The sequence below is a fragment of the Eublepharis macularius genome, chromosome 15, assembly GCF_028583425.1.
Source record: "Eublepharis macularius isolate TG4126 chromosome 15, MPM_Emac_v1.0, whole genome shotgun sequence".
NCBI classification, from domain to species: Eukaryota; Metazoa; Chordata; class Lepidosauria; order Squamata; family Eublepharidae; genus Eublepharis; species Eublepharis macularius.
In genome coordinates this window covers 50,173,420-50,201,045 of record NC_072804.1, presented here as the reverse complement: position 1 = coordinate 50,201,045, position 27,626 = coordinate 50,173,420, and the positions used below count along the sequence as shown (strand labels likewise).

The window sequence follows — 27,626 nt, the reverse complement described above, 5'->3', positions numbered from 1 at the left end:
TCACACTGGTGACAATGCTATCCCGGGCGTGATGACATCACTTCCAGTTGCACTGGAACTGACATCATCATACACGTGAAGCAACTAAAGGAGAGCACATGTCTTCCCCTTCCGCTGATTGCCGGGATGCTTGTGGAATTTTGCTGAGCGCTTGTGGAGTTTTGAGAACAGGTTGTGGGCACCACCACAAAATGGCTGCCATGGGAATTGCAGCTAACCACAAAAAGGCCACCATGGTGGCTGGGGGGCAATCATGAACTGTCAGGAAGTTCTAAGCCAAGCATCCTCCCAAGATGGAAGTCGCTGTTTGCCAATGGGCTGTCCCTGCAGACATAAAAGTGATATCTCCTGGGCACTTTTGAAGTACTTCCTGCTCCGGTGAAATGGAGGAAAGCTGTTATAGGCTCTTGGCTTTGAGATAGTAGTGAGTGACTGCCAAGAAACACATCAATAGGTGTGTTGGTACCCATGGGCATCATTTGTGTTTGTCGAGCTGTTGGCGTCTCTAGCTTGTTCACTCTCATTCTCTGAGTTAGTTCTAGTGACCCTCCATACATGTTCAAGTGTTGTTTGCTTGGGTTGGTTCTTTAGACATTCGTAAGCTAAATGCCCTTTCAGACCACATACAAAACACTTTTTATCTTTCCAGTATCCATTTTTGTTCCCTTCTATATTTTTCTCCTGACTTTTTGTTATCTCAGCTCTCTCATATATTCGTTTCTTTTCTCCCTCTTGTCTTCTTCTTATTTAAAATCTGGTTTATAAAGATAGTCTTTCTTTTCACGGCAATCCGAACCCCCTCTATTAAGTATTAATCTATCAGCCCATTCTGATGCTTATTTGACATTCTCTGGAAGCTTATCTTTAACCAGAAGTCTGATCTCTGAGGGGAGCTGAAATAAAAATTGATCCAAAATCATTAGATCCCTTATTCCCTCTTTAGAGTTAGCTCTGGCAGATGAAATCCACTTATCAAAACAGTCTGTCAGTTTGGCACTAAAAGACTTAAATGGCTTCTCTTTCTGAGGCTTTAGACTTCTGAACTTCTTTCTGAAGTAATCAGCACCTAACTTAAATCTGTCATATATGGTCTCCTTGTATTCCGCATACACCACAGGTTTATCTGAGGGAAATGTATTGTAGATGTGCCAGGAAACACATCTATAGGTGTGTTGGTACCCATGGGTATCACATTATAGTCTGTTCTGTTCAGTTTGAGCTTGGGGAAGATAATCAAGTTTAACTTACTCTTTGCACTCGGCGCAATAGCAAGAGCAAGTGAAGCCAAAAGGCAAACTACACGAAGTCTAATCATCCTGAGAAGGTCTGGTTTTGAGTAGGGTGAAGTGCTCCAGCCAGCCGATTTTTGTGGCCGCGTATCTGAAATGAGAAGAAATTAAGAGAGAGAATGAGTAGGATCAAGGAACATGGCAGAATTCAGGGCCGTTTGTCAGGCAGATGAAGCTCCGATGTATCCTTGGCTTTGTTTTTACCGATTTATGGCAGGTTCTTATTTCTCAATATATTTTCAGGCTGTCATTTTTATCTTTTACTAGCCTCTCCCCCCCCCCAATTGCATCTTCTCTCTCCTCCCCTCCTCCCCCCTCCTCTTCTATATTTGACCAGTTTCTGTACCATGCATCTGACGAAGAGAACTTGATTCTCGAAAGCTTATGCTACAATAAAATTGGTTAGTCTTAAAGGTGCTACTGAACTCTTTTTGATTTTGCTACCACAGACTAACACGGCTAACTCCTCTGCATCTATTTTAATCTTCTGTACTTGAACATGGGAAGCTGCCTGATCCTATGTCTGGCCTTTGGTCTATCAAGGCTACTTTGACTGGTGACAGCTCTCCAGGGACTCAGGCAGAGGTCTTTCACATCACCTACTCCCTGGTGCTTTTAACTGGTGATGCTGGGGATTGAACCTGGAACTTTCAGCATGCCAGATAGATGCTCCTCCTCATGTTCCTTATTATCCTTGTACTGCTCTTGTTGTTTTAAGATCCAGAGGAGTTAGCCATGTTACTCTGTAGTAGCAAAATAGCAAAGAGTCCAGTAGCACCTTTAAGACTGACCAACTTTATTGTAGCATAAGCTTTCGAGAACCACAGTTCTCTACGTCAGATGCATCACCAGTTTTCAAAAACCACAGCTCTTGATGCATCTGACAAAGAGAGCTGTGGTTCTCAAAACTTGACGATGCATCTGACGAAGAGAGCTGTGGCTCTCAAAAGCTTATGCTACAATAAAGTTGGTTAAAGGTGCAACTGGACTCTGCTATTTTGTTGTTTTAAGGATGTCAGTAGGTGTTTTTATTTATCAACATTGTTCATTGACTTTTCATTTAAGAAGCCTTCTCAGGTGACATCTTAGGCAAAGAGGTTGCAGGACAGAAATTCTGTAAATAACAACAACAACAACTGCACTTATATACCAATCTTGAGAAATTCTTGCCTGGAAAAGGGTGACAAGAACATCAGGGATTCCCTGAGCCATTGCAGAATACCCTTCTTGCATCAAGAGAATGACTTTTTTAATAATAATAATAACTGTGCTTATATACCTCTGTCTTCTAGACAGATTAGTGCCTCAACCAGAGCGGTGAACATGTGAGTGTTATTATTATCCCCACAATACAGCTGGGGAGCTGGGGCTGAGAGGAGTGGCTTCCCCAAGGCCACCTTCTGAGCGTCATGACAGTAGCGGGATTCGAACCAGTAGAGTGCTGATTCGCAGCCCAACCACTTAACCACTGTAAGCAGAGCATTTGCAAAACCGTAATCCGGTATTTTGAATTTTAACTTTTACCTGGAGATGTGCGAAACACGTTGAGATTAGGATCCTCCCCAAATATATTCTAGCCCTAGCTGGTGGGGAAGTAACTTGTCCTCCCAGGTTCTTTATGTTGGTCTCAAAGGTGCATGGTGGTGCATGTATATATTTTGTGCCTTTCATGGATGAGTGTGTCATCTTCCCAGCACCTGTCCTCTCTCACTGTCTGTCTCTCAAGCCTCCTCTTCTGGCTTCACCTCACATCCCATCTTCACTTGCTTTCCTCTCTGTGTGTTTGTCTGATTTCCTGATTTCTATTAGCCGCAAAAAGACTGGCTGATTTGAGGCAAGTTGCTTCTTGGTCTCTGGATTCGACATGTCTAAAACGGGGCTAAATGTTCCCTGGAACACCATCAAAACACTTCATTCCTTAAATAAAGTGTACATGTAACTTGATTTCTCTGTGCGGAAGTTACCTTCTGTGGATGGAGGATCAGTACGTTGGTCTCTGTTGGTGATACAGCTGTAAATCAGTACTTATTTAGTTTAAGTGAGTAGCTATGTTGGTCAGCTGTAGAACAGCAAGATTAGAGTCCAGTGGCACCTTTGAGACCTACAATATTTTCAGGGTGTAATCTTTTGAGAGGCAGAGCTCCCTTCTACAGATACAGGTGTTAGAAGAGGAGGACTTGACTCTGTCCCTTTCCTCAGACTTCAGAGAGGGACAACCCAGAAAGTTAGAAAGATAGAGAGGTCAGGGCAGCTGTGTACTCCTTGCTGCCCTGAACTATCCTTTGACGTGTAGATTGCTAATCTCCGGACCTCCTCCTTGCGACACCCTTCTCTTCCTCCCTTTGTCACACAAGTATCTCCATGTTGCACCATGGATACAGGACTTGTCCTGCCATCCATGCCCATCCTCAGACTAGACAGATAAATAGGAATCTCTCTCTCTCTCTCCTTTTTTCTATCAGAGTATGGAGTTCCTATAATAAAGAACTCTTATTTCTTTTCTAAACCTAAGCCAAGGGTAAGTTTATTTTCTCTCACACATTCACAGCAGCCAAAACCCTCCGAACACCCCTCATGTTTTTTCTGCAATTCATGCTACTCGGTTAAGGCCCGGTTATGGATACCTTTTTATCAGTTCTGGGGCCGGCTATATGTATATATTTATTCATAACAGGGAAGGGTGGAGATCTCTGAGTCTTTTCTCAGTCAGGAGGTGGGAAGGGTGAAGCAAAGAAAGGAGTCGTGATGTCATGGTAAATGCAGCTCGATTAAAGCAGAAATGATTAGGGCAGTACAGGGATAGGTGGCAGCTGATATCATGTGCGGGTGATATTGCTTGCTGGGAAGGGATTTGTCTGCATGCAAACATGCAGCCCTGGACCTGCCACTCAGTTACTCGAAACTTGTATTTCCAAGGGCTGAAACTCCTCTCTGGGTTTGTCCTCCTTGAAGGTAGTATGAAATCCCTCAAACAGAAATCTGCTTTGGTTGCACCCACACTGGGTATTCTAGGCAACATCAAAATATCAATGACTGCCCATCCCTCTTTTGCTAATAATGCAGGGCAGGCCCCAGAATTCCAGGGTACATTTGAGTGCCCTGAGAGAACACAAAAGAGATTTAAGAGAACATTACTAAAGCGGCTTAGGAAAAGAATATTTCTGCTAAAATTCACACAGGGGAGATGGCAGAGAAGGAGGGGCGATCTGGGGTGAAAGGGAAACCCACATAGCTGGAATGGTCACAAAAAGTATCAATGAAGAAAAGCAGCGGGTGGGACAAGGACATGGATAGAACCACGCTGTATGTGTTCCAGCCAGGGCTTTTTTCCAGCAGGAACACGGTGGAACGGAGTTCCGGATCCTCTTGAAAATGGTCACATGGCTGGTGGCCCCGTGCCACTCGGGCAATCTAAGCTCCCCTCTGTCTGGAGATCAGGGGGTGGAGCCACCAGCCATGTGACCATTTTCTCCGAGGGCAACCCACTGAGTTCCACCACCTCGTTTCCCAGAAAAAAAGCCCTGGTTCCAGCCTTTGTCAAAAGATTTTCCAATGCAATGCTGACAAATTAAGAGAACGCCTTTCCATCGCAGCAAAAAAAACCAGAGAATTATGGAAAGTGGAATTTCCCCAAGCGGAAGGATTTTTGACCCTGCAGAGAATATTTTTGCAGCCCTCCAAGTACAAATGCAATATATAACAGTATTTCACCCCATCCCTGACTCTCCCACTCCAATGCCCCATAAATCCCTGCCTCTCCCCATACATCACAGCAGCTATCTTTGGCAGATGTGCTATATTTTAAGAGATGCGAATGCATGGAGACCCATCCCTCTTTTTGAGTGCCTGACCTCTGGCCAGAGTTAACAAATTAGCATCCCAAGAAAGAGAATGTGGAAATCAGGGAGATTTAGCCCTTAACTGTGCTCAGGTTTCATTGCATCAGTACTGAAAATATTTGATTAGAGGTATACCTTCTGATTTCAACACAGGTGATTCCCTAGTATGCATTCATAGCTTTAAACACAATTTGATTTCTTTGGATTGCACCCGGATTGAGGAATTTGCCTCTAAATCCAGAAAACAGATATCACAGCGGGCGCTTGCTTTGAACTTATTTCTGCTACATGTTTTTATCAAGCCTAGTGCTTTGCAGACCTCAATCTTTTTTTAATTATAAGAAAAAACAGAAATATACAATATAATAATGCTGCATGTATATTACAGAAAAAGATAACGCAATGTGATTATAAGTAATTGCAAGACAAATTGGCATCTCCTGTCTCAATGTAACCTGAAAGTTTATCAAGCACTCAATACTTAAAGCCGACCAAAATCCTTCCAATAATCTTTTAAAAATTCTGTTCTGCATTGTCTCTTCACAATTCTTCTTCGCAACGATGTTAAGTAAGCTACCACCATTCTCCTTCTTACACATTCACATTGAAACTGAGAGGAGGGCGAGAGTGTACAGCGACTCTCCGGGTGGATTGCCACCTCCCCCTGCCCCTATTGCTCCTCTGCCTTTAATGCTAACCGGGCACAAAGAAATTAACCAAATAAAATACTGCACACGGGCACATGCTCACAAATATAGATCGAGATGGATACCCATATTTGCAGAGTATGATCTTTCGTGAGCCACAGCTTGAGCTCACGAGTAGGGGCAGGGAAAAGATGGCATCTCTGGCTATTGAAGAGGCAGCCTTTCCATTCTGGTCCTTTAGTTCCCCATATGCCCCCTTGATCCAATTTTCTCATTACCATCTCACCCTCCACTTTCCATTTCTCCAAAAAACTCTCCCTTGGCACGTTCTCACTTTTTTTATTAAGAGTTTTATATCGTTAAAAAACAAGCCTAAAAAAGACTACAAACACACATACTGATGAAACAATCAAAACACAACTAATCAACCAACAAGAATAACAAAACCTATGTAATAACAAAACACACATAATACAAAGAAAAAGAACAATAAAAGAAAAACAGACTTTTCCTCTACGTGCTACATTCGCTATTTCGCTGAGAGCCAGTTTGGGGTAATGGTTAAGAGCACGGGACTGTCATCTGGAGAGCTGGGTTTGATTTCCCACTCCTCCACTTGAAGCCGGCTGGGTGACCTTGGCCAGTCACAGCTCTCTCAGAGCTCTCTCAGCCCCACCCACCTTACAGGGTGTTTTGTTGTGGGGATAATAACATACTTTGTAAACCACTCTGAGTGGGCATTAAGTTGTCCTGAAGGGCGGTATATAAATAAAATGTTGTTGTCGTTGTTGTTGTTGTTATTCCCTTTACATATGAAGGCAAAATCAAGTAGGTTTCCAAAATGTTTCAGCTCTGCTCTTGACTCTCTCTGCCCTGCCGAAGATCAGGTTGCGCTCGGCTAAGGTGATCTCTCTGCCAAATCCAAAGATCCCTTGTCCTTTTTGGCTTGCCTATTGTTTTTGATAAAGTTGGCCCTCCTCTTTGAGTAGGCTTCCACTATTCTTAGCTAGCTTTCCTCCTGTCGGTTTGCTGATCCCAGAGGAGAAACTCCCTCTCTGCTCCACTTCCTTCCTGTTGGAATCCTTGCTAGTTTTGCCTCTTGATTCTTTGCTGTTCTTTACCTATGTTCTCTCCATGAGCGACTGTAACATGTAAACCTAGGAAGTCGCCTTATACAGGGCCGGATCTTCCATCTGTCCAATTGTGGTCGAGCATGGAATGGCAACTGCTGTCCAGGGTCTGAAGCAGAGAAAGGTTTTTCACAGCCTCTACGAAGCCTCTACAGCCTGGCCTCTACAGCCTGGCGTGGGCTTTTGGGGACCACAGTTCTCTTTGTCAGATGCATCTGACGGGGAGAGCTGTGGTTATCGAAGGCTTATACTACATAGGAATTGGATGGTCTAGCTGTTTTACTGCTGCAAACTAACAGGGCAAACTCCCTTGAAGCCTCATTCAAGCCAACTGATCCCAAAAGGACACCAAAAGGAGATGTTTACATTTACTAGCAAAGGAATGTTTTGATTGCACCCTCCCTCTCTCCCCCCCCCCCAACTGCATCTTCTCTCTCCTCCCTTCCTCTTCTATATTTGACCAGTTTCTGTACCATGCATCTGACGAAGAGAACTTGATTCTCGAAAGCTTATGCTACAATAAAATTGGTTAGTCTTAAAGGTGCTACTGGACTCTTTTTGATTTTGCTACTACAGACTAACACGGCTAACTCCTCTGGATCTACGAAGTGATTCTCTTTAACTGGAAATGCCAAGAGCTGAACTGGGGACCTCATCTGACTGTACGGCTGTCAATACCTCTTTACGCGTTGATAAGACCCAATTATACCTCCCTCTCCCCAGACCTACCCTCCTTTTTCTAGTCTGTCCATCAGATCCACTTGGATGTCTCATCGCCATCTCAAATTCAACACAGAAGAATATCCTGGCTTTTCTTGCAAGTCTTTTTCTCTTTGATCCTCTGCTAGATTTGTTGCCACCAATACCCTCTACCCTGCTGACCAGTCCTGGCTTTGTCTTTGATCTTTCTCTCCTTTGCTGAGCGCATCTGATCCTCATACGACATTGCCAAAAAAAAAAAAAATCCTCTCCCATCAGGGAAAACTCTACTTCATCCTCTGGACACGTCCTGCCATGTCCATTGCAACTTTCTAGTCAATTCATCTTCCATGTCTCAGTTTCCCCACCTGTACGCAGAAGAACACTGGGCATATTCTAGGACATTCATGTGCGTTGTAGCTCACATCAACAGAGTAAATTCCTGGAATGTGCCACAAAATTCAGAGAGGTTCTGTGGTAGGTGCACAGGAGTTCCTTGGATCACAAGTCTATGCGGGAAAGGTTCTATTTAAGCAGAAAGTATGAAAACAAGAGGGCCACCTGCACTGCGGACTCACCAGCACAGAGGCTGGAAAGCAATGTGCGGAGCAGTTGGATGCTGAATGTACAAAATGTTTTGTCTCTGCCATTCAGGTCACAATCCTCCTCCCCCAACCTAGACCCCTCTTGTCATAAGAATTCCCCCTTACCTGGTTTTTCCTCTCTCCTGGTGGCTCCGTTAACCCGATATCAGTTGATAAAATGGAGCAAGTGGGCTGGGCTCCTATCTCTTAAGCACACTCTGTAGAGCAGGGCGGGGAGGTGCTTGCTACCAGCAGTGGGCAGAGAGCAAATATGGAGGAGAAGGGCAACTTTGGGGCAGGGGGGGGGAGGTTGGTTTAATGAGGAGGAGGGAACCTGGAAGCTGTGACTCATTGTTAGCTGAAAAGACTGTGATTTGGGGATGCGGGGATGGTTAGTCAAAGGAAATCCATGTACACCGTTCTATAATGGCTGAGGACTTTATTTCCTATTGTTGGAAGGAAGTCAGAAGCTGTCCTCACGGGAAAGGTTTCTGGAGTTGGATGAAGGTTCCTTGGAGGGTTTTTTGTCATCTTCTGGGCATGGAGCAGGGGCCACTGGGGGAGGTGTGGGGGGAGGAGTTGTGAATTTCCTGCACTGTGCAGGGGGGTTGGACTAGATGACCCTGGAGGACCCTTCCAACTCTATGATTATATGAGGAGTAAGAGTCCCCAGGGGTTCTGCAGTGGGAGTGGGGGATAACTTCAGTCCACCTAGAGTAGGGGAAGGATTGATAAGTGTCGTCTCTTCACATGAACACACAAAAGTGCTTTATACTGAGTCAGAGTTTTGGTCCATCAGCCAGTATTGTCTGCTCTGACTGGCAGTGGCTCTGCAGGGTCTCAGTTGGAGGCCTTTCAGGGCATCAGCTACCCAGTCCTTTTAACTGGAAGTTCCAAAGATCGAACCTGGAACTTCTGCATGCAAAGCAGAAGTCTTGGCCCTTTGGGACGTCTTTCCCCTGGAGCAAGTCAAAGGATATGTCTTGTTTGGGATGCTGTTTCAAAAACAGAAAGTCCTCTTCACATATTGAATGAGTTGCCCTGGCATAATAATTGTTATAATAATAACATTCAATTTATATACTGCCCTTCAGGACAACTTAATGCCCACTCAGAGTGGTTTACAAAGTATGGCATTGTTATCCCCACAACAATAATCACCCTGTGAGGGGATTGGGGCTGCGAGTGCTCTGAGAGAGCTGTGAGTGACCCAAGGTCACCCATCTGATTTCAAGTGAAAGAGTGGGAAATCAAACCTGGCTCTCCAGATTAGAGTCCTGCCACTCTTAACCACTACACCGAACTGGCTCTCAGTGGCTATGCCATTTCTTAAGGCAGAGTTGCCAGATTTTCCCTGGGTCTAGAGTCTGTGATTTAAAATTATGTGTAAGGGTAACCAGAGAGTGTATTTGGAGAAGTAATTGAACTAGGGATAACTCAAATGTGAGCCAAGGGCTCCTTAATCTCATCCTCTGCAGTGAGACTAGCAAGAATGGTTTGGTAGGGTTCTCACCTTAATTGCTGAATCTCCCAAGCAAGTCAAGACACAGGCAAAGAGGAGTCAGTACATAAAACGGCAATCTTGCCAAAGCTTTTCTTGCTGTTCTCGCTGGAGTGCAGAGTTAAAGAGCCCTTTGGCCATGCTTTACATTGTGAAACTGAGACATAATACAGGGAGGAACCTTACTTCAGGGGTCTCTGCTGGGAGATAGATGGGATTCTCTTGGAAACCGGATTGGAATGAGAGTTATAAGTTGCCTTTTTTTATTCAGGGGTCTTGCAAATGTTGTGTTCTCTTGGAGATGTCAATATTTGACTGTTAGAGCTGTGCCTATTTCCTCCTTGGACTTTGGACTTATGCAGGAGGGGGAGAGAGAATGAGCCAGACTTAAGGTGTTTTCCCAAATAATAGGGGAAGGTCGATTTTGGTTTTGATAGATTTGTATGTCGAATAAAAGAGCCACCTTGGCCACAATATGCATTTTGTTCCAACAATGGCTCCTTTGTGCTTTCTGTTTATAGCACAGTCTTTAAAAATGACTGCAGCGAGACTAACAGTCTTAAGCGGAATTAGACCCTTCTAAGTTTGTTGCTTAGAAGGTTTTGGATTGAGCTGTAAGCATGCGATCCTAAGCCCCCCCATCTCCAGGGGTGCTGGGGAAGAGGCAGGGGGAGATTTTTCTGCATCCCGCCAGGAGATAAAGCAGAAGAGGGCAAAGGCTTTTGGAAGAAGAAAGAGATCGTCTGATACTTCTCCTGTTTTGGCTTGCCCCTGTATGTATATTTTCCTTTTAAAGGGGGTAGAAGCAGGGCTTTTTTTCAGCTGGAACGCGGGGGAACGGAGTTCCGGAACCTCTTGAAAATGGTCATATGGCTGGTGGCCCCGCCCCCTGATCTCCAGACAGAGGGGAGTTGAGATTGCCCTCCGTGGTGGACACATTATCAGCCATTATCCACCATCATCCATGGCTTTACATTTTGGGACCCAAGGGGGGAGTAACCTCGATGGTGGATGCTTAGTTGCAACGCTGAGCTCTATTTTGACTTCCTACAGATGTAATTTTCAAACTGACTGCACAGCTTGCAAATACAGAAGGCCTCTCTCTAGGGTTGCCAGCTCCAGATTGTGAAATTCCTGGAGATTCGGGGGGGGGGGTGGAGCCTGGAGAAGTCAGGGTTTGGGGAGAATGGGCCTCTCAACATACCAAGTAGCCATTTTCTCCAGGGCAACTGATCTCTGTGGCCTGGAGATCTGTTGCCATTCCTGGAGATCTCCAGCCACCACCTGGAAGTTGGCAACCCTACCTCTATTGCTTGTCTCTACAAAGAAGGACACCTCCAGTCAATGCACACAAGCCATGTATCTGTGTGCAAGCCAATGCACGCAGTGTACCTACAGGACTGCCTCTCCTTATATATTCCCTAGAGGATGCTCCAGTTAGGGTTGCCAGCCTCCAGGTAGTGGCTGGAGATCTCCTGGAATTACAACTGGTCTCCAGGCCACAGAGATCAGTTCACCTGGAGAAAATGGCTACTTTGGGGGGGTGGGGGTGGACTCTATGGAATTATGCCATGCCAAGGTTCTTTCCCTCCCCCAAACCCCACTTTCTCTAGGTTTCTCCAGGTTTCACCCCCCAGATCTCCAGGAATTCCCCAACTTGGAGCTGGCAACCCTACACTCCAATCAGGAGAGAAACAGCTGTTGTTGGTCCCTGGCCCCAGGGAGGCTCACCTAGCCTCAACCAGAGCCAGGGCCTTCTTGATTCTGGCTCAGAACTGGTGGAACTCTCTGTCTATGGAGACCAGGGCCCGGCCAGATTTGTTAACCTTTTGCTGGGTCTGTAAGACAGAGATGTTCCACCAGGCATATGGCTGAGGCTGGGCCAGGCCTCTACCAGCCTGGTAGGGAGGGAAGAGAACGATTTGAACACTCCCAATTAGGTTGTCCATCATCTTGCTTCCACAGTGGTTAATATTGCCATCTGTTGCCATCTGTTTTAATTAATTGTCTGTAATGCTGTTTGAATTTAAATGTTTTAAATTGTTTTTATGGAAATGTGATATTTATTGTGGCTTTTAAATGATGTGATCTGCCCTGAGCTCGTTTGCAGGGAGGGCAGAATAAAAATCTAAAATAATAATAAATAATGTAGATTTTTTTGGACCAGTTGCCCTTGTCAGGCAAGGCTGTCGCGGATGCTGTCGATATAGATCCCATCCTTGTTGCCACTTGGCATACGTGAACTTAGAAAGATCCCTCCAGGTTCCACAAAGGACTGATCCCAGCCACTTGTCAAAGAACTCAAAAGGTTTTACTTACTTTATATACAATCTGGCCCTAGAAGCCCTCTATGCAACAAATCCAGCAGGCCTCTTAATGGCACAACTTCTTCTTCCCAGACACCAGGACGAGGCAGCTGGCTTCTCCTCCCAATGTTAACTCTTTTAAAACTGTATCATTCTTTGTAGCTCTTTACCATGCCCCCCACAGACACCAGAGTGTCTGTGAGCGGTACCTGGATGATACAGAATGCAAACCCTTTCTGAGCCAGCAATGTGTTTGGAGAAAAGATTGTACACAGAAATATTCAAGAGCTGTTGGGTGTGAGTTTGGGCTAAGTGTACTGGTTGGCCAACGTGCTTATCAGGCACATATCTGCTCTCCCTCCACCTCTCACTGCTTCTTTTATATACCTTGCCTTCTGAGGAAACAGAAACTTAAAAGACAGTGTGAGGACATGGAAGCTGAATGTGAACGATAGCCACAACATGGCACCACCAGAAAAATGGTCATATCTGGCCTAGTTGGTACAGGTCTGAAAGGCATGAGAAAAATTCATTCAGACTCAATTACCTTTCTGTGATAAACAGGGTGTGCTTGGTTCATTTTCTGATTAGCTCCTTTCCAAATGTACACCCCGGCTGTTGAGTCACCCCTTCTCACCTCTCCCACATCCCTTGCAAAAAACAGCAAGGCAAAATAGAAACTGAAAGCGGAGTGCAACCAAGGGTATTGTGATAGCACGAAAAGTGGACAGATAAAGCCTAACTGGGCTATATCTAAAAGTCAGTGGGAATTAGTTTCTCCTTCCAAGGTTAATGAAGAAGATGCATTTAGATCAGATCTATCTATCCAACTCATCCATCCATCCAAATTTTTATTTTTAATGCATATACACTTTGTTTCATTTTTAACAGTATGAGTTTTCTTATTACAGATATCTCCTGATGAAGAATTAAATTCATGGGGATAGATCATTTCTATCCAAAACCACCCCTTACCAACTTTTTGATATTCTCTGTACTTTTCCCTGGTGAAATTCTTGAATTTTTCATGCTTGATTGACAGCCAGAAATGATGTGCAGGGGCACGCCCGCAGCCAATGCAATGATGTCACTTCCAGAAGTAACATTGTCGCGTTTGCTTGGACCATGTGATCCCAGGGTGCCTGCCTGTGGCAGGCGATCTCTGGGTGGCCCAAAACCTCCCACCGGTCACCAGTGACCAATGGGCAAACCTCTGGGATATTGCCCACCATTCGCAGGCACCTGGGATCCCTAGTCAATTACAACTGATCTCCAGAGATCAGTTGCACTTGAAGAAATGGCAGCTTTGGAGGGCACACTCTATGGCATACATCCCTTCTGAGCTCTCCACCCTCTCCAGTCACTACCCCCAAATCTCCAGGAATTTCCCAAGCCAGAACTGGTAACCCTGCATGTGAGGTAGGTTAGGTGGCGTGTACATGACTGGCCTAAGGTCACCCCACAAGTTTGTGTTGTGAGTGGGGATTTGGACTTGGATCTCCCGGATCCTAACCTGGCACTCCAACCACTACACCATGCTAGTGTAGTGTCCTCCAAGCCGCATCCACCCACCCAGGTTGTTCGCTTGTGCCATCAGCTTGCAGGCGCCAAATTCTGGAACTGAACAGGCCCCCTTAAAGATGCAACCAGGCCCTTCAGTGCACTGGCAAATCAGGGAATTTGCTAAGGAGAAAAGAGAGGGAGTGGATGTGTTTCATTATTTATCACATTTTGTAATTTTTCATCCCACCTTTGAACATTTTGGGGTCAATACATGCAGACCTCCCTGCCTTGTCCTATAATCCTAGCCATTTTACCCTCTCTGTGAGGTGGGATAGGCCCAGCGGTTGTGGCCTCTGTTACTCCACCCTAGTTATCCAGCGAGACTCATTCATGGCTACCGGGGCAGCAACAAGACAAAGTGCGAACATCTTCATGATTCTGGGAGACAGAAGGGACTGGTTCTTGCAGCAGAAGCTATGAAATGATCCAAGATTAGCCTGAGAGAGAATCAGCACAGCAATGAATGCAACAGAACTCAGGGCGAAGCTACAAGTGACGAATGACACTTGAACGGCAAGTGTATTTCTCCCTGTTCACTTGCGCTCCACTCAATCCACTTGCTGTTCAAGTGTCATTCGTCACTTGTAGCTTGGCCCTCAGAGGGATAACCAGATCAACCGAGCTATGGTCAAGTGTCATTGAGTTCCACAAGACCTGTTCTCCTGATATCCCCTGGATTCCCAGTCCTCTGTGGCTGAAATGATATTGTGGAATACAAGAGCAGCGTTCGTATTGCTATTTACAGTTTTCAATTGAGATGTTGTGAAGGGTGATGCTATGGCACTGCATACCCAGCAAGCTGTACGCTCCAGAATTCACAAGGGCTGCGTGGCATACACACAGGAGGCTTCTCAGAGCCCAGGTCACTGTAGAAAAGGGTTCGCTATAAGCAGAATGTTTGAAAAACAACTGGGCTGGGAAACCATGTGCACCCACACGCATGCATTTATCATGTGGTTGGTAGCATCGAAGTTGGAGGGTTTAGAGTGGAATAAGAGCTCTGCATTGCATTTCATGATCAATGGAACAAAAATTCAGGTGTTTAGGTGCCAGCCTCCCTCCCCCCATTATCCATGCACCTTCCAGTCATAAAAAAGCAAGAAGGTTGGTGATGAATATTCCTACGTAAGCATTTCTCTCTTACCTATTTTTCCTCTCGGAACACCAGGTTCTCCATTGACTGGTTAAGGCTGAATAGTTTAAACTTATTGAATAGTTTAAATCTGTTCTCTTTCATATATACATATACCTAGCAGGGGAGAAATACTGGCTAAAGAAAAAAAGGAACCAAAATTGGGGGGGTGGGGTGGAGAAGCTGTTTTCTAATCCTTCACGGGGGAATTCCCACCATGCCAAGGAGAAGGGGTATTTCCTTTAACCTGGTTTTTAAACTTAATGCAAGTGCTCCGTTGATAACAGAATCCATTGCATGGAACAATTACTTTCTTGGACTTTCTGTTTGCCAATTAACATTCAAAAGTGAAGGTGATAAGATGAAAGGCCGAAGGCTTGTGGTTCTGTGATTGTTTAACACCTTCCCTCCTGGACCCCCACCCCCCCAAAGGTGCCAAGAAGATGGATTCTGAGGGCCAAGCTACACATGACGAATGACACTTGAACGGCAAGTGGATTGAGTGGAGGGCAAGTGAACAGGGAGAAATACACTTGCCGTTCAAGTGTCATTCGTCATGTGTAGCTTGGCCCTGAGAAAAGGGCCAAGAAGCGTTTCACCCTTTTCTTAACTGCCATTTGTCCCATTCTAAATGGACCTCTCCCACAAACTTTGCCACTGTAAAGGAACCCAAAAGGTAGGCAGAGAGAAAAAGCCTCTCTTTCCCTGCTTTCTGTAGTTAATAAAAGCTTGAGGTGGGGGTTGATCTGCCGAACCACGTTGAGATAAGTTAACCCACTCTATTCCCCCACCCATTTGAATCAGGGGTGCTATTTCCATTTTTTAAAAGTGAATCATTTACAGGTGACCCAGCATCACATCTGGTTTGGCCTTTGCTCTTTGGGTAAGAGCAGGGGTCATTTCAAGGGGGAACGCGCAGGAACGCAGTTCCAGCAGTTCCCCAAAGAGATCACATGTCAAGTGGCCCTGCATACCTGACTCTTGGCCATTTTGGGCCCATTTCAGCCTGGATTGGGGCCAAGACAGCCCGGATTGGGCCTCTGACGGGTGGTGGATCGCTCTCCCACTCAGCAGCAGCCCAGTCCTGACCATTTTAGGCCCCCTGGGGGCCATTTTCAGCCCCTTTTTGCCATTTTGGGCCCAATTTTGGCCCTGAATGACCAGGATTGGGTCCAAAACAGCCAGGATAAGTGATGTCAGGGGTGTGGCATACACAAATCAGTTATGCTAATGACACACATCTGGTGATGGCAAGGGGCATGGCATATGCAAATCAGTTATGCTAATGAGTTCCTCCAGCTCTTTTTCTACGAAATGACCCCTGGGTAAGAGGTTTGGAAAGTGGAGCCGAGTGCTGGCCTTTGGCAATTCTGTGCACAGTTATATCCACCTATTCTCTACCCCTTCCCACAAAATATTTAACTTCCAAAGACTGGAGTCAAGGCTTAAAACCTCCACAAGTCTGTGCATGCCTTTACAAGCTGACAACATTTTTAAAAGTCAGAGTCTAAAATTACTCAACTTTAGCACTGCACAAAGAGTCCATTAGCACTGGGAATACATCTGAATAACCAACTCCGTTAAAACTGTGTTTTGGCTAAGCCATTTACTGTCTGGAATGGATGAGAACCTTATTGGCACAACTTAGCTTATTGTTTCTATATGATAGATTTTGTAAAAAGCCATGAAACAGAATTTCCAGCTGCAATTATCTCGTGGAACATTTTATGGCCTGGGACAGGAGTTTTTGGAGCTTTCGAGTTGATGTCCATCCAGGAATTTTGTGGTTTCCTGTCCTGATTCTCTAATCCATTGCTGCTTGATAACTCTTGCTCCAAAAAGGGTGTTCTGGGCCATTTTTTCTCTGCTAACTCATCTGACAGCAGGCAGGTAGACCGCCCAAGTTTGGCAACTCATGCATGAATCCCAGTAGTCCATCAATACAGGTTCACCTTACTAGTAGTCCTAGGTTTGTGCTTGCCACTGCCACCACTGCCCCGATCCTCTGGCAAGCGCGAAAGGCTCATGGGAGGATGGTCTCACTTGTACCGAGATACGGAGAACAAAAGAAACCGTGTCAGAGACTCTTGCACATTCTTATCATATCCAAAGCAGGTGAGATAAGCTCCTGCTGCTCCTTAGAGCCCATGCAGAGGCCACGAGGCAGAGGCCAGGCGAGCTTTGGCTAAGATAAGAAACAGCATGAGGGTGATTCGCTCTCCCTACTCCATCAAACAGGAGAGCAAGAGTGAGCTGGTAAGTGGATTTGAGCATATGAGGACATAAGAGTGACACCTGCAGGATCAGACCAGTGGTCCAGCATGCCCTCTCCCACTTGCAAGCTCTCCCACCAGCTGCAATCACGGTTGCCCGAACTGCCTGCACGCCCTTTCCCTGGTGCTGCTGGGCGGGGTGTGTGTGTGTGTGCAGTTAAGAGTGCCACTGCCATGGCCACCAGGAATGCTGATGCTTTGTGCACCACTCATATGCCCTTCTCCAGCACTGCTAGGCAGCATAAGCATCTGGGAGCAGAGGAGACAGAGCACCTTCTTGCCCTCCTACCTCCATGCCCTGCCTGTGCGTCCTTTCTTCTGCCTGATTCTCTAATCCATTGCTGCTTGAGGAGTCAGGAATTGGCAGCCATGTGAAGCCACAGGTCCCGGCAACTGCCTCCCCCACGCCGTGTGCCCTGGTGGCCAGTCAGCTGCCCTGGATGCCCCATTGCTAAGACTGCCCCTTGCTATCCAGGCCTGCAGGCAGCAGCCTTCCCCGCCAGCTGCTCCCCTGTGCCTGACTATCAGAGGCATTCTGCTTCCAAGCTCAGAGGTCTGATTCAGCTGTCAAAACTAATAGCCCGTGTGTAGGGTTGCCAGCTCCAGGTTGGGAAATTTCTGGAGATTTTGGAGGTGGAGCCTGGAGAAGGTGTGGTTTGAGGAGGGGGGGGGACCTCAATAGGGTAAAATGCCACACCTTCCACCCTCCAAAGCAACCATCTTCTCCAAGGAAACCGATGGCTATGGGCTGGAGATCAGTTGTAATTCCAGGAGATCTCAAGCTACCACCTGGAGGTTGGCAACCCTGCCTGTATGTGTTGTGGCACCAGGGACCTGTGCTCAGGTTAAGCGCTGTTGGAGGCAATCTTTCTGCCTTTGTCTGGTCAGATGGGGAGGCCTGGTCTACAGATGCAAGAAAGGAAAGAACTAGGGCTGCCAGTCCCCCAGTGGGGGCAGGGATCCCCCTGCTCCCAGCCTCTGCCCCCTGCCACCACTCACCTGACCAGTGAGGTGGGGGAAAAGGCCAGTGATTGGGTTCAGGAAGCAAAAAACCTCCCAGGTCAGCCCCCGTGTAGTGCAGAAACATGTCCACTGGGTGTGATGACATCACTTCCGGAAGTGATGTCATCACACCCACCAGGAGCATGTGTGCACTTTGTCAGGTCTGCTACCCACAGTACTGCCATATTATTTTCCTCAGATATGTATTTCATTACTGTAACTTTCCAGTGTTGTTTGTCTGCAGGCTTCAGAAGACAGCTGTGGTTCCCAGGACAGTCTTATCTAGCATGGCTAGCCACAGACCTTGGAGGAGTTACTTTCACATTCCCAAACCTCTACAATGGCTGGGCATATGCGGGGGGGGGGGGATGGAAAGGAGGTTTTGATATATTGCAACATGTAACTAGCGTGCCATTCTCAACAAAGCTTTGTGTTCAGCCAGAAGCTTTTCTTAGCCTTTGGATTATCTATGGACACCTGTACTTTGAATATAATCTTTCAATAAATCACCTTTGACTCAAGAGACCTTGGATTTCTTGCTGCAAGGGGTTGGGAGATGAAAGCAGAGTAATTTGAACATCATAGACTGACACACTTTGCACGCTTTCAAGAAGATCAACTAAGGTAAGTGTCAGGTCTTCCCCTCCCACCAGGAGGGTAAGAGGACGTGGCAACCCTAGAAAGAAGAGAAGAAACACGGAGCCACTTTTTTCTGTTTTTCATGCTGTTTTATTCAAGGGATCCACTCGTGTGACAAACCATTGCACCACAACATAAGAAAGAAGGAAAAAACGAAAGAGCCGTTCTCCAGGAAAGTCAGGAGGTTTGTGGAAGGACGGAGCTGAGAGTCAGTTCAGGGCCTTCATCCCTCCGATAGCTTCTTCCCATGACTGCTGGTGTTGGGTGCTGGGCTGCAGAGTGCCTTGTCAAGGGTAAAAATGACTCCCGCAGAGTAAAGCCCGACGCCCAGCGGCAAAGAGCAGGCAGTGGCTGTGCTACAGCCCCTTGCTGCGAAGGGGGAGAGGTGACCGGCTGTCGAAAGACAATGGAAGACTGTGCATGAGGTCCCCTCCAACTGTACCGGGTTCATCTTTAACCCCAGCCTGCTTTGTGGGTGACCTTGTTTGACTTGTTGCATGTGTATGTCCATCTTTCTCCTATTGTTGTTGGTTCTTATTAGCTGGGGACCCAAGTGGGAGAAGCAATCTGGCACTCTTCCCCCAAGTCTACCCGCTGGGATCCCTTGAGTGTTAAGGGGCTGCACCGGGTTAATTCCCCAGGTTAATTTATGCAACAAAATGGAAGGGAGAATCTTGCCCCAGATGTGACTGAATGGATAAACAAATTCTATGTATATGCGTTAATGGCTCAATTATATATATAACAGACCAATTCTAGAATTTCAGGAAAAAAATGGAAAGCTTTCTTCGACTGTGTAGCTGAAAATTAATATAGCTGAAAATCAAGAAAAATTGATAGTATGTTGTTAGTAAAATAGACCAATTGTTAAATTAGTAACTTAGTAACTTAAAATGTAGAATTTCAAATGTTGAATATAATGTGGTGGTAGAGAGTGCCCTCACGTCATAGCTGACTCATGGCAACCCCTGCTGGGGTTTTCATGGCAAGATACTAACAGAAGTGGTTTGCCATTGCCTGCCTCTGCAACCCTGGTCTTCCTTGGAGGTCTCCCATCTGATTACTAACCAAGACTGACCCTGCTTAGCTTCAGAGATCTGATGAGATCAGGCTCGCCTGGGCTATCCAGGACAAGATGAATACACTGGTTTTTAATTTTGTATTTGTATTTTGAGTATGCGGATAGAGAGGAGAAATATCTCATAGTTTTAATATGTACTCTGTTACTGATCTTTTCTGCAGTGTTCATTGTTATTCTCTGTTTTAAATAAAATATCTATAAACAGGGCTTTTTTTCTGGGAAAAGAGGTGGTGGAACTCAGTGGTGGAACTCAGGACCACACAATGACGTCACTTTGGGTCAGCTGGAACAAGGGGGGAGTTTTTTAAAGTTTAAATTGCCCTTGGTGAAAATGGTCACATGGCCAGTGGCCCCGCCCCCTGATCGCCAGACAGAGGGGAGTTGCCCTCCATTCCACCGCGTTCCCGCTGAAAAAAAGCCCTGTCTATAAATTTAAAAAAATGTCGAGGCAGTGCTGGAAACACTGAGAGCCAGTGTGGTGTAGTGGCTCAAGTGCTGGACTATAATCTGGGAGACTCAGGTTCGAACCTCCACTCTCTCATGGACGCTTGCTGGGTGACTTCATGCCACTCACACACTCTCAGCCAGCCTAACCTACCTCACAGGGATGTTGTAACGATCAAAAGGAGGAGAGGAGAATGATGTAAGCTGCTTTGGGTCTCCATTAGGGGTGTGCAAGCCAAAAATTTTCGGCTATAGCCGAAAGTAGAAAGCCGAAAGAAGATTCTCTATCGTTAAAGCCGAAAGCCGAAACAAGAATCTCTTTCGGCTTTCGGCTTTCGGGATTCTTTCGGCATTTTTTCCCCATAGGAAATAATGAAGAAGATGAGTAGCAGCATGCTAACAATATGCTGCTCCTTCGCTTTCTTATGGGAGGATGGGGGGACCTGCTTTGGGGGGCCATAACATGGCCCCCCAAAGTCCAATCTGTCTGAATCTTGGGTGGTTGTTAGAGAAGGGTTAGAGGAAGGTCCCCACCAATTTTGGGCTTATTCAGTGGGAAAATGCCTCCTCCAGGCGTCCGGGAAGACGGAGGCATTTTCCCATTGAAAAGCCGAAAGAAAGCCGAAAGAATCCCGAAACATTTCGGCTTTTTTCTTTCGGCTACCCGAAACGTTTCGGCATTCCCCGAAACGTTTCGGCATTCCCCGAAAGAAGCCGAAACACTTTTGTTTCGGCATTCTTTTGGCATTCTGAATGCTGAAACGCACATCCCTAGTGGTTAGTGTGTTTGTCTGAATACAGCACACTCCGTTAACTAACTCTTGGTTAGCTGGGCTCCATCAAACCTGGATCCAAATTCTGAATATGGTCTATTAATCCCAGTTAGGGGTTAATTTATTTACTTTATTTTATTATCTCATTTACGCCCTGCCGTTCTCCCCAATGGAGACTAGGGATGTGCGTTTCGGCATTCAGAATGCTGAAAGAATGCCGAAACAAAAGTGTTTCGGCTTCTTTCGGGGAATGCCGAAACGTTTCGGGGAATGCCGAAACGTTTCGGGTAGCTGAAAGAAAAAAGCCGAAACGTTTCGGGATTCTTTCGGCTTTCTTTCGGCTTTTCTATGGGAAAATGCCTCCGTCTTCCAGGACGCCTGGAGGAGGCATTTTCCCACTGAATAAGCCCAAAATTGGTGGGGACCTTCCTCTAACCCTTCTCTAACAACCACTGTCAAAAACACTTTATTTCTTGAACAGCTTTAGGTTACACAGCAGGGGGGAACACCAAAGGGCATGGCAGCACTATCTTACACAAAAATAACACAACTCACTTCACATTAAAGAATCACCCCAAAAAATTGCTATCAAAAGCACTTTATTTCTGTAACTGCTTTAGGTTACACAGTAGGAAGGCACCACAGAGCAGGAAAGCAGTGTACTACACAAAAATAACACAACTCACTTCACATCAGAGAATCACACAATTGCTGTCAAAAACGGTGAAGTGGGTTGTATTATTTTTTGTAGTACATTGCTATCATGCCCTGTTGTGCCCTCCTACTGTGTAACCTAAAGCTGTTCAAGAAATAAAGTGTTTTTGACAGGAATCATGCTTTGTGATTCTCTGATGTTAAGTGAGTTTTGTTTTAATTTTTCTGTGTGGGGGACTGCTGGTGTAATGTGTCATAATGCTTTGCCTACTTGTACTTTGGAAGGGAGAATATAATTTTTTTAAAACTTTATTTTGTGTTGTTCTTGTTTTATTCTTTGTTGTGCAGTTGGTTCCCATCATAGGGAACAATGGGGCTGGCTGGCCAGCCATCTCTGTAGGTGGTGGGGGAATTTGAGGGAGGGTGTCTGTGGTTCAGGTGCTCTTTCACAGGGACCAGCTGGCACTCAGAAGTTGTGGCACCCCTGGGCTGTGCAGAATTGCCCAGGGAAAGAGAGTTTAGAAGTTCCCAGCATAGGGAACAAAGGGAGAGGGCTGGCCTTTGCCAGCCTGTTCCGGGGGTTATGGGTGTGGGGCAGGTGGGGGTGGATTTGGGTCTGTGAGGGGCTAATGTGGGGATTTGGGTCTGTGTGTGGCAGCTGGGGGGAATTGGGTTTGTGTGGGGCTGTAAGGGGTGGACTTTAGGGGCTGAGAGGACCTACTTGGGGAGGCCATGAAATGGCCCCCCCAAGTGGGAGCAGTCTGAGCCTTGGTGGGGGGTGGGAGGAAGGGTGGGAGAAGGGCCCCAGAGGGCTGGGGGGCATTTTGCATGCAAAATGCCACCCCTGGCAACACAAGCCTCCCCCAGCTGTCAGTGGTAGAGATTAGAGCACCTACTTGGGGAGGCCATGAAATGGCCCCCCCAAGTGGGAGCAGGCTGAGCCTTGGTGGGGGGTGGGAGGAGGGGTGGGAGAAGGGCCCCTGAGGGCTGGGGGGCATTTTGCATGCAAAATGCCACCCCTGGCAAAGGAAGCCTGCCTCTTCATTTTTTCCCCATAGGAAATAATGAAGAAAGATCAGCAGCAGCATGCTAACAATATGCTGCTCCTTCACTTTCTTATGGGAGGATGGGGGGACCTGCTTTGGGGGGCCATAACATGGCCCCCCAAAGTCCAATCTGTCTGAAACTTGGGTGGTTGTTAGAGAAGGGTTAGAGGAAGGTCCCCACCAATTTTGGGCTTATTCAGTGGGAAAATGCCTCCTCCAGGCGTCCTGGAAGACGGAGGCATTTTCCCATAGAAAAAAGCCGAAAGAATGCCGAAAGAATCCCGAAAGCCGAAAGCCGAAAGAGATTCTTGTTTTGGCTTTCGGCTTTAACGATAGAGAATCTTCTTTTGGCTTTCTACTTTCGGCTATAGCCGAAAATTTTTGGCTTGCACACCCCTACTAACCACCATTCGTTTAATTAGACCAGAGTTTCTCGCAATTTCTGAATGGGGTCAGTACTGTTCTTGTGCCAAGCCCAAAGAACCGGATTACATTTGGATGCTTTTGGGAAGAATTAGGGCTAGGAAATTTACCAGTCCAGTTCTCCTAAGGGGCAGAAGAGACAAGGAAAGTCGACGGTTGAGTTTTGCGGTTCGAGGCTCAGATAGGTCAACTTTTCTGGGAGTGAATAGGCAGGGCAACTTTCCTCCCAGAGCCTTACCTATGTTCAGCATCCCAGACACAGCGACACAATGATTGTCCGCTCCTGTGCAGGTCAGAGTTTCATTCCCGTCACAGTGATCAGAATCGAAGGCAAAACAGACTGGACACCGCAGGCCGTTGGGATTGAGATTCATCGGCGGCACTGGAGAAGGAGAACCACACAGCAACTTAGCTGAACACATTCCCAAAGCGTGTGCAACAGGAAAAGAATTTCTTGAGTAACTGCAGGTGCCTGTAAGGTCAATGTGTCCTTGCACAGAGGAGGCTGCTTGCTGCATCTCTGTATGATCCATGTCTGGATATAGATAGGGGGAGAGTTGCAAATTAACTAAAGGGAATGAAAGCAGCAGCTCAGGTGGGGTGGGGGGAACGATCCGCTTCTGAAATTAATTGTAGAGCTTCTTCTAGTTTAACTGGAGTGGAACCTTAGATCAAGAAGACCCACAGAACAATTAATGAATGGAGCTCGGCTCATCCCTGCACCCGCTGGATTGGACGTGCGAGGTCTATGTGCGATAGATCAGTGATGGCCCATTCACATGTGAGATACCACTTGCTGAAGGCGACAAGTGACAGGCCTGCATCTTTGAGCCCCCCACAATGCATGCACTCAGGATGGCCTGTACTACTCACCAGCCATCCAGACAGCAAAGCAAAAACCAAGCACTGAGTGTCGCAGTTTCCATGACCAAATCTCCTGTGCTCAACCCAATCCCCCACAACAGGAAGGACCTTTCGTTTGAGGTACATCCTGTTGTATTTCTTGTCCTATGTTTGCAGTCACTGTCTGGACTGACATCTAGAAGTGCTCGAGGAAACTGGGACAAATTGCCAAAAGGGGATATGCCAGATTAGGTAGCGAGGAGTGACGGGGTGTGTGTGTGCAAATGGGCCGGCAGGACGGTGATAGGGACTCAGGGATGGCTCCGTACAGTTCAGCGCCCACTGGTTGCAGAGATCGTCCTGGCAGCATCTGGAAATGCTCCGAATGTGGACTCCGGCTCCGGTGGTGATGCTAAGGGAGCCCGCGTAGCAGTCGCTGGCAGCAATGCAGGTCTTGAGGGTTTCGGTGGTGTCGCCTCCGCCTGAAGAAGACAAAGCAGTCCTTGGGAGAGATGGGTTATGGTGCAGCTGAAAGGAAAGGCCACAAAAATGTTCTTCCCCCCCAATTGTTAGCATTGGAATGACTGCCCCAAGTCCCGTGTGATGATAATGGGTTGAGATCCATCCCTTCTGCACAGAGTGATTCCGCACACGTTAGATAATGCACTTCCAATCCTCTTTATAGATCATTTGGAACTGATCTTTTTGTGAGCGGAACAAAAAATCCACCTCAGACGATTGATAAAGTGCATTGAAAGTGCATTATCCAACGTGTGCGGAATCAGCCTTAATTGAAGGAGGTGGGTTGCTTTGCTGCTGCTTATTATTCCTACTATGCTAGCAGTGTATCAGGAGGATCTTATCAGATGTCTATTGATAAGGGGGGAGAGGTTGATGGGAAAGGGAGGGAAGGGTGTGAACCCAACCGAGGGTACTTTTGCGCGTGAGATTCTGCTTGGGCCTCCTTTTGGTTTTGTAGTGGAAGGTGTACAGCTAGCCTCTGGAGATCTTTTTAAAAGATTTGTTTTCAAACCATGTCGACAAGCAAGAAGTGCTGCTCATCACCAATTCTATTGACTTAGGGCAACCCCTGGTGGGGTTTTCACCGCCAGAGACGGAACAGGGGTGGTTTACCATTGCCTGCCTCTGCAATGCTGGTCTTTGTTGGAGGTCTCCCATCCAATTACTAACCCAGGCCGACCCTGCTTAGCTTCTGAGATCTGACAAAATCAAGCTCTCCTGGGCTATCCTGGTCAGGGAACTAACTTGGGAAACGATCGCATTTCTTTAGGTGCAAAATGCTGAGCTTTGGGCGCTATGGAAACAGTGTCCTCATAGGAAGCCCAGAACGTTGAGAGGGGGAATGTGGAGGAGATTCTGTTGATGGTGCAGAAAAACCCGGGATTAGTGGAAAGCAAGCTCTTGGGCTCCCCCGGCTGGGCCAAGATGGGATGGGCTGTCAGTTCCTCTTCATCTGGCTTACCCAAAGAGTTCTCCCCGATTAGGGTAAGGCAAGTGTCTTCATTCGGGCCACAGGGGTGGGCCAAGCCAGTGCAGCCTTCACCGGGGCTGATGCAGGTTTCACAGCTCAAACAGGATCCTGGGTAAGGAGCAGAGAAAGCAAAACAAGTCACCTCTCAGCCCAGTAATTAAGGCTGCCAACTCCAGGTTGGGAATTTCCTGGAGATTTTGTGGGTGGACCCTAGAGAGGGCAGGGTTTGGGGTAGGGTAGGGACCTCAGCAGGGTATAAAGTATACAGTCCACCCTCCAAAGCAGCTATTTTATCAAGCGGAACTGATCTCTGTGGTCTGGAGATCTGTTGTAATTCTGGGGGGGCGGGGGGCAGGCCCTACCTGGAGGATGGCAACCCTAGTTGTAGGGGTGGCTCAGTGGTAGATAATCCACTTTGCATGCAGAAGGTCTCAGGTTCAATGCCCAGCATCTCCAGTTAAAAAGATCAGGTAGGAGGCGATGTGAAAGACATGGACCTGAAGCGCTATGACTTGTCAGAGCAGACAACAGTAACCTTGATAGTCATAGGGCCAAGCTACAAGTGACACCTTACACAGGTTGGTCACTTGTAAGCTTCCCTCAAGTTTTGCTGGGAAATGTAGGCGTCCTGGTTTTACAGCTTGGCTCTCAATTACAGCTACAAGACCAGGATGCCTACATTTCCCAACAAAACTTGAGGGAAGCTGACAAGTGACCAACCTGTGTCAGGCGTCACTTGTAGCTTAGCTCTCAGTGATCTGAATAACGCAGTTTCATATATTCAAATGTATTCATTTAAATAGGAAAGGGTGCCAAAGCTGAGATCTTTCTAGTAGCCCCCTCCCCAAACACTATGCCATACACATCTCCCAGCTCTCTTCTTTCCGATTCTGTAGTTTGACGTTCTCCTCCGTTTCCATCTGCTTGCTTTTACATTCTATCGTGAATAAGTCTTTCATCTGATTTGTACCCTTCATGCAGTTTTTATACTGCTTGTATGGCATCGGTACTCAAACAAACGTTGAAAAAACGTATACCTTTTTGGCAGGTGTGAGGAAACAGAGGATGGTGGGGAAACGAAGGTTCGCGGGTTTGTTTCTCCTGAGGCAGAAACACAGTCGAAATGGGGATATTTGAACTAGACCAGCGAGCCAGTTTAAGGTAACGGTTAGAATATTGGACTCAAACTTAGGCCTAACAGCGAGTGGGGTCTGTGGGTGACCCTGGGCCAGCTGCTGTCTCTCTCTCAGCTAATCTACCTCGTGGGGTTGTTGTGAGGCTAAATGGAAGAAGGGAGAGCTACGCTTGCCACTCTGAGCCCCTTGAAGGGGGACTAAGTGAACAGGGTAACAGACAGAAGTGTGCGAAATGCAGCAGCATCCCTTGGTATAGTGGTTCAAAGCGGCAGGCCTCTAATCTGGAGAGCCAGGTTTGATTCCCCACTCCTCCACTTGAAGCCAGCGGGGTGACCTTGGCTCAGTCACAGCTTCTCGGAGCTCTCTCAGCCCCACCCACCTCACAGGGTGATTGTCGTGATGATAACAACAACACACTTTGTAAACCACTCTGAGTGGACATTAAGTTGTCCTAAAGGGCGGTATATAAATCGAATGTTGTTGTTGTTATTCACAGTCTCAGAAACAATCTCTGGTATCCACGACAAGGTAGACGTTCCCTTCCATTCATGGGTACCACACACCACACTCCCTGCATCCACACACCATTCTGTATTGTGCTCCTGCCACACTATTGCAATCATTTACAACTTGATCAGATTGTCCACACGAGAATGCTTGTTATAGCACACAATGGCAGTGCAATGTCCAGCAATGTGTGGATGCAGCCCTGGACTGTAGTTCCCGGCCACAACGTGTGCCCTGCTCTTAACCCCAGAGTTTGGTTGGAAATGGTATTGCCCGTAGAAGTTCAATTGGGAGGACTCACCTCTGGCCAGGAGCACCGTGAGGAGGAGGCCGAGGGTCTCCCACATGATGCTTGGAGGCGAGATCTCTGCAGAGAGCCTCTGAAGCAGTAACCAGGACAAGGCTATATAAGCTGGAGCAGTTACATAAGGGTGGGTAAGTAAATAGGAGCTTGGCGTAGGGTTTGTGGCTTCAGATGAGAGGCACTTACACTCCTGGACAGCGCTTGTGCTTCCTTGACAGCCGATTCTCTTTGTCTATTGATCCCCTCAAGGAGTGCCTTTGTGCAACCAGCCGGTTCTCTCCCAGGGGCAGGAGAGCGCAACTGCTTTCATTCCCCCAGA

General features: G+C 46.9%; 1 protein-coding gene across 1 annotated transcript; it reads right to left on the bottom strand.

Moving 5' to 3' along the window:
* Positions 1-18,776: 18,776 nt before the first annotated feature.
* PINLYP (phospholipase A2 inhibitor and LY6/PLAUR domain containing) lies at positions 18,777-27,367 on the bottom strand. The gene is made up of 5 exons (XM_055000094.1): positions 27,305-27,367; positions 25,352-25,468; positions 24,198-24,350; positions 23,264-23,407; positions 18,777-18,997 (listed from the first exon to the last, which is right to left on the bottom strand). The coding sequence occupies exons 1-5, from the start codon at positions 27,348-27,350 to the stop codon at positions 18,828-18,830; spliced, it is 630 nt and encodes a 209-aa protein (XP_054856069.1). The 5' UTR covers positions 27,351-27,367; the 3' UTR covers positions 18,777-18,827.
* Between the last annotated feature and the right edge of the window lie 259 nt (positions 27,368-27,626).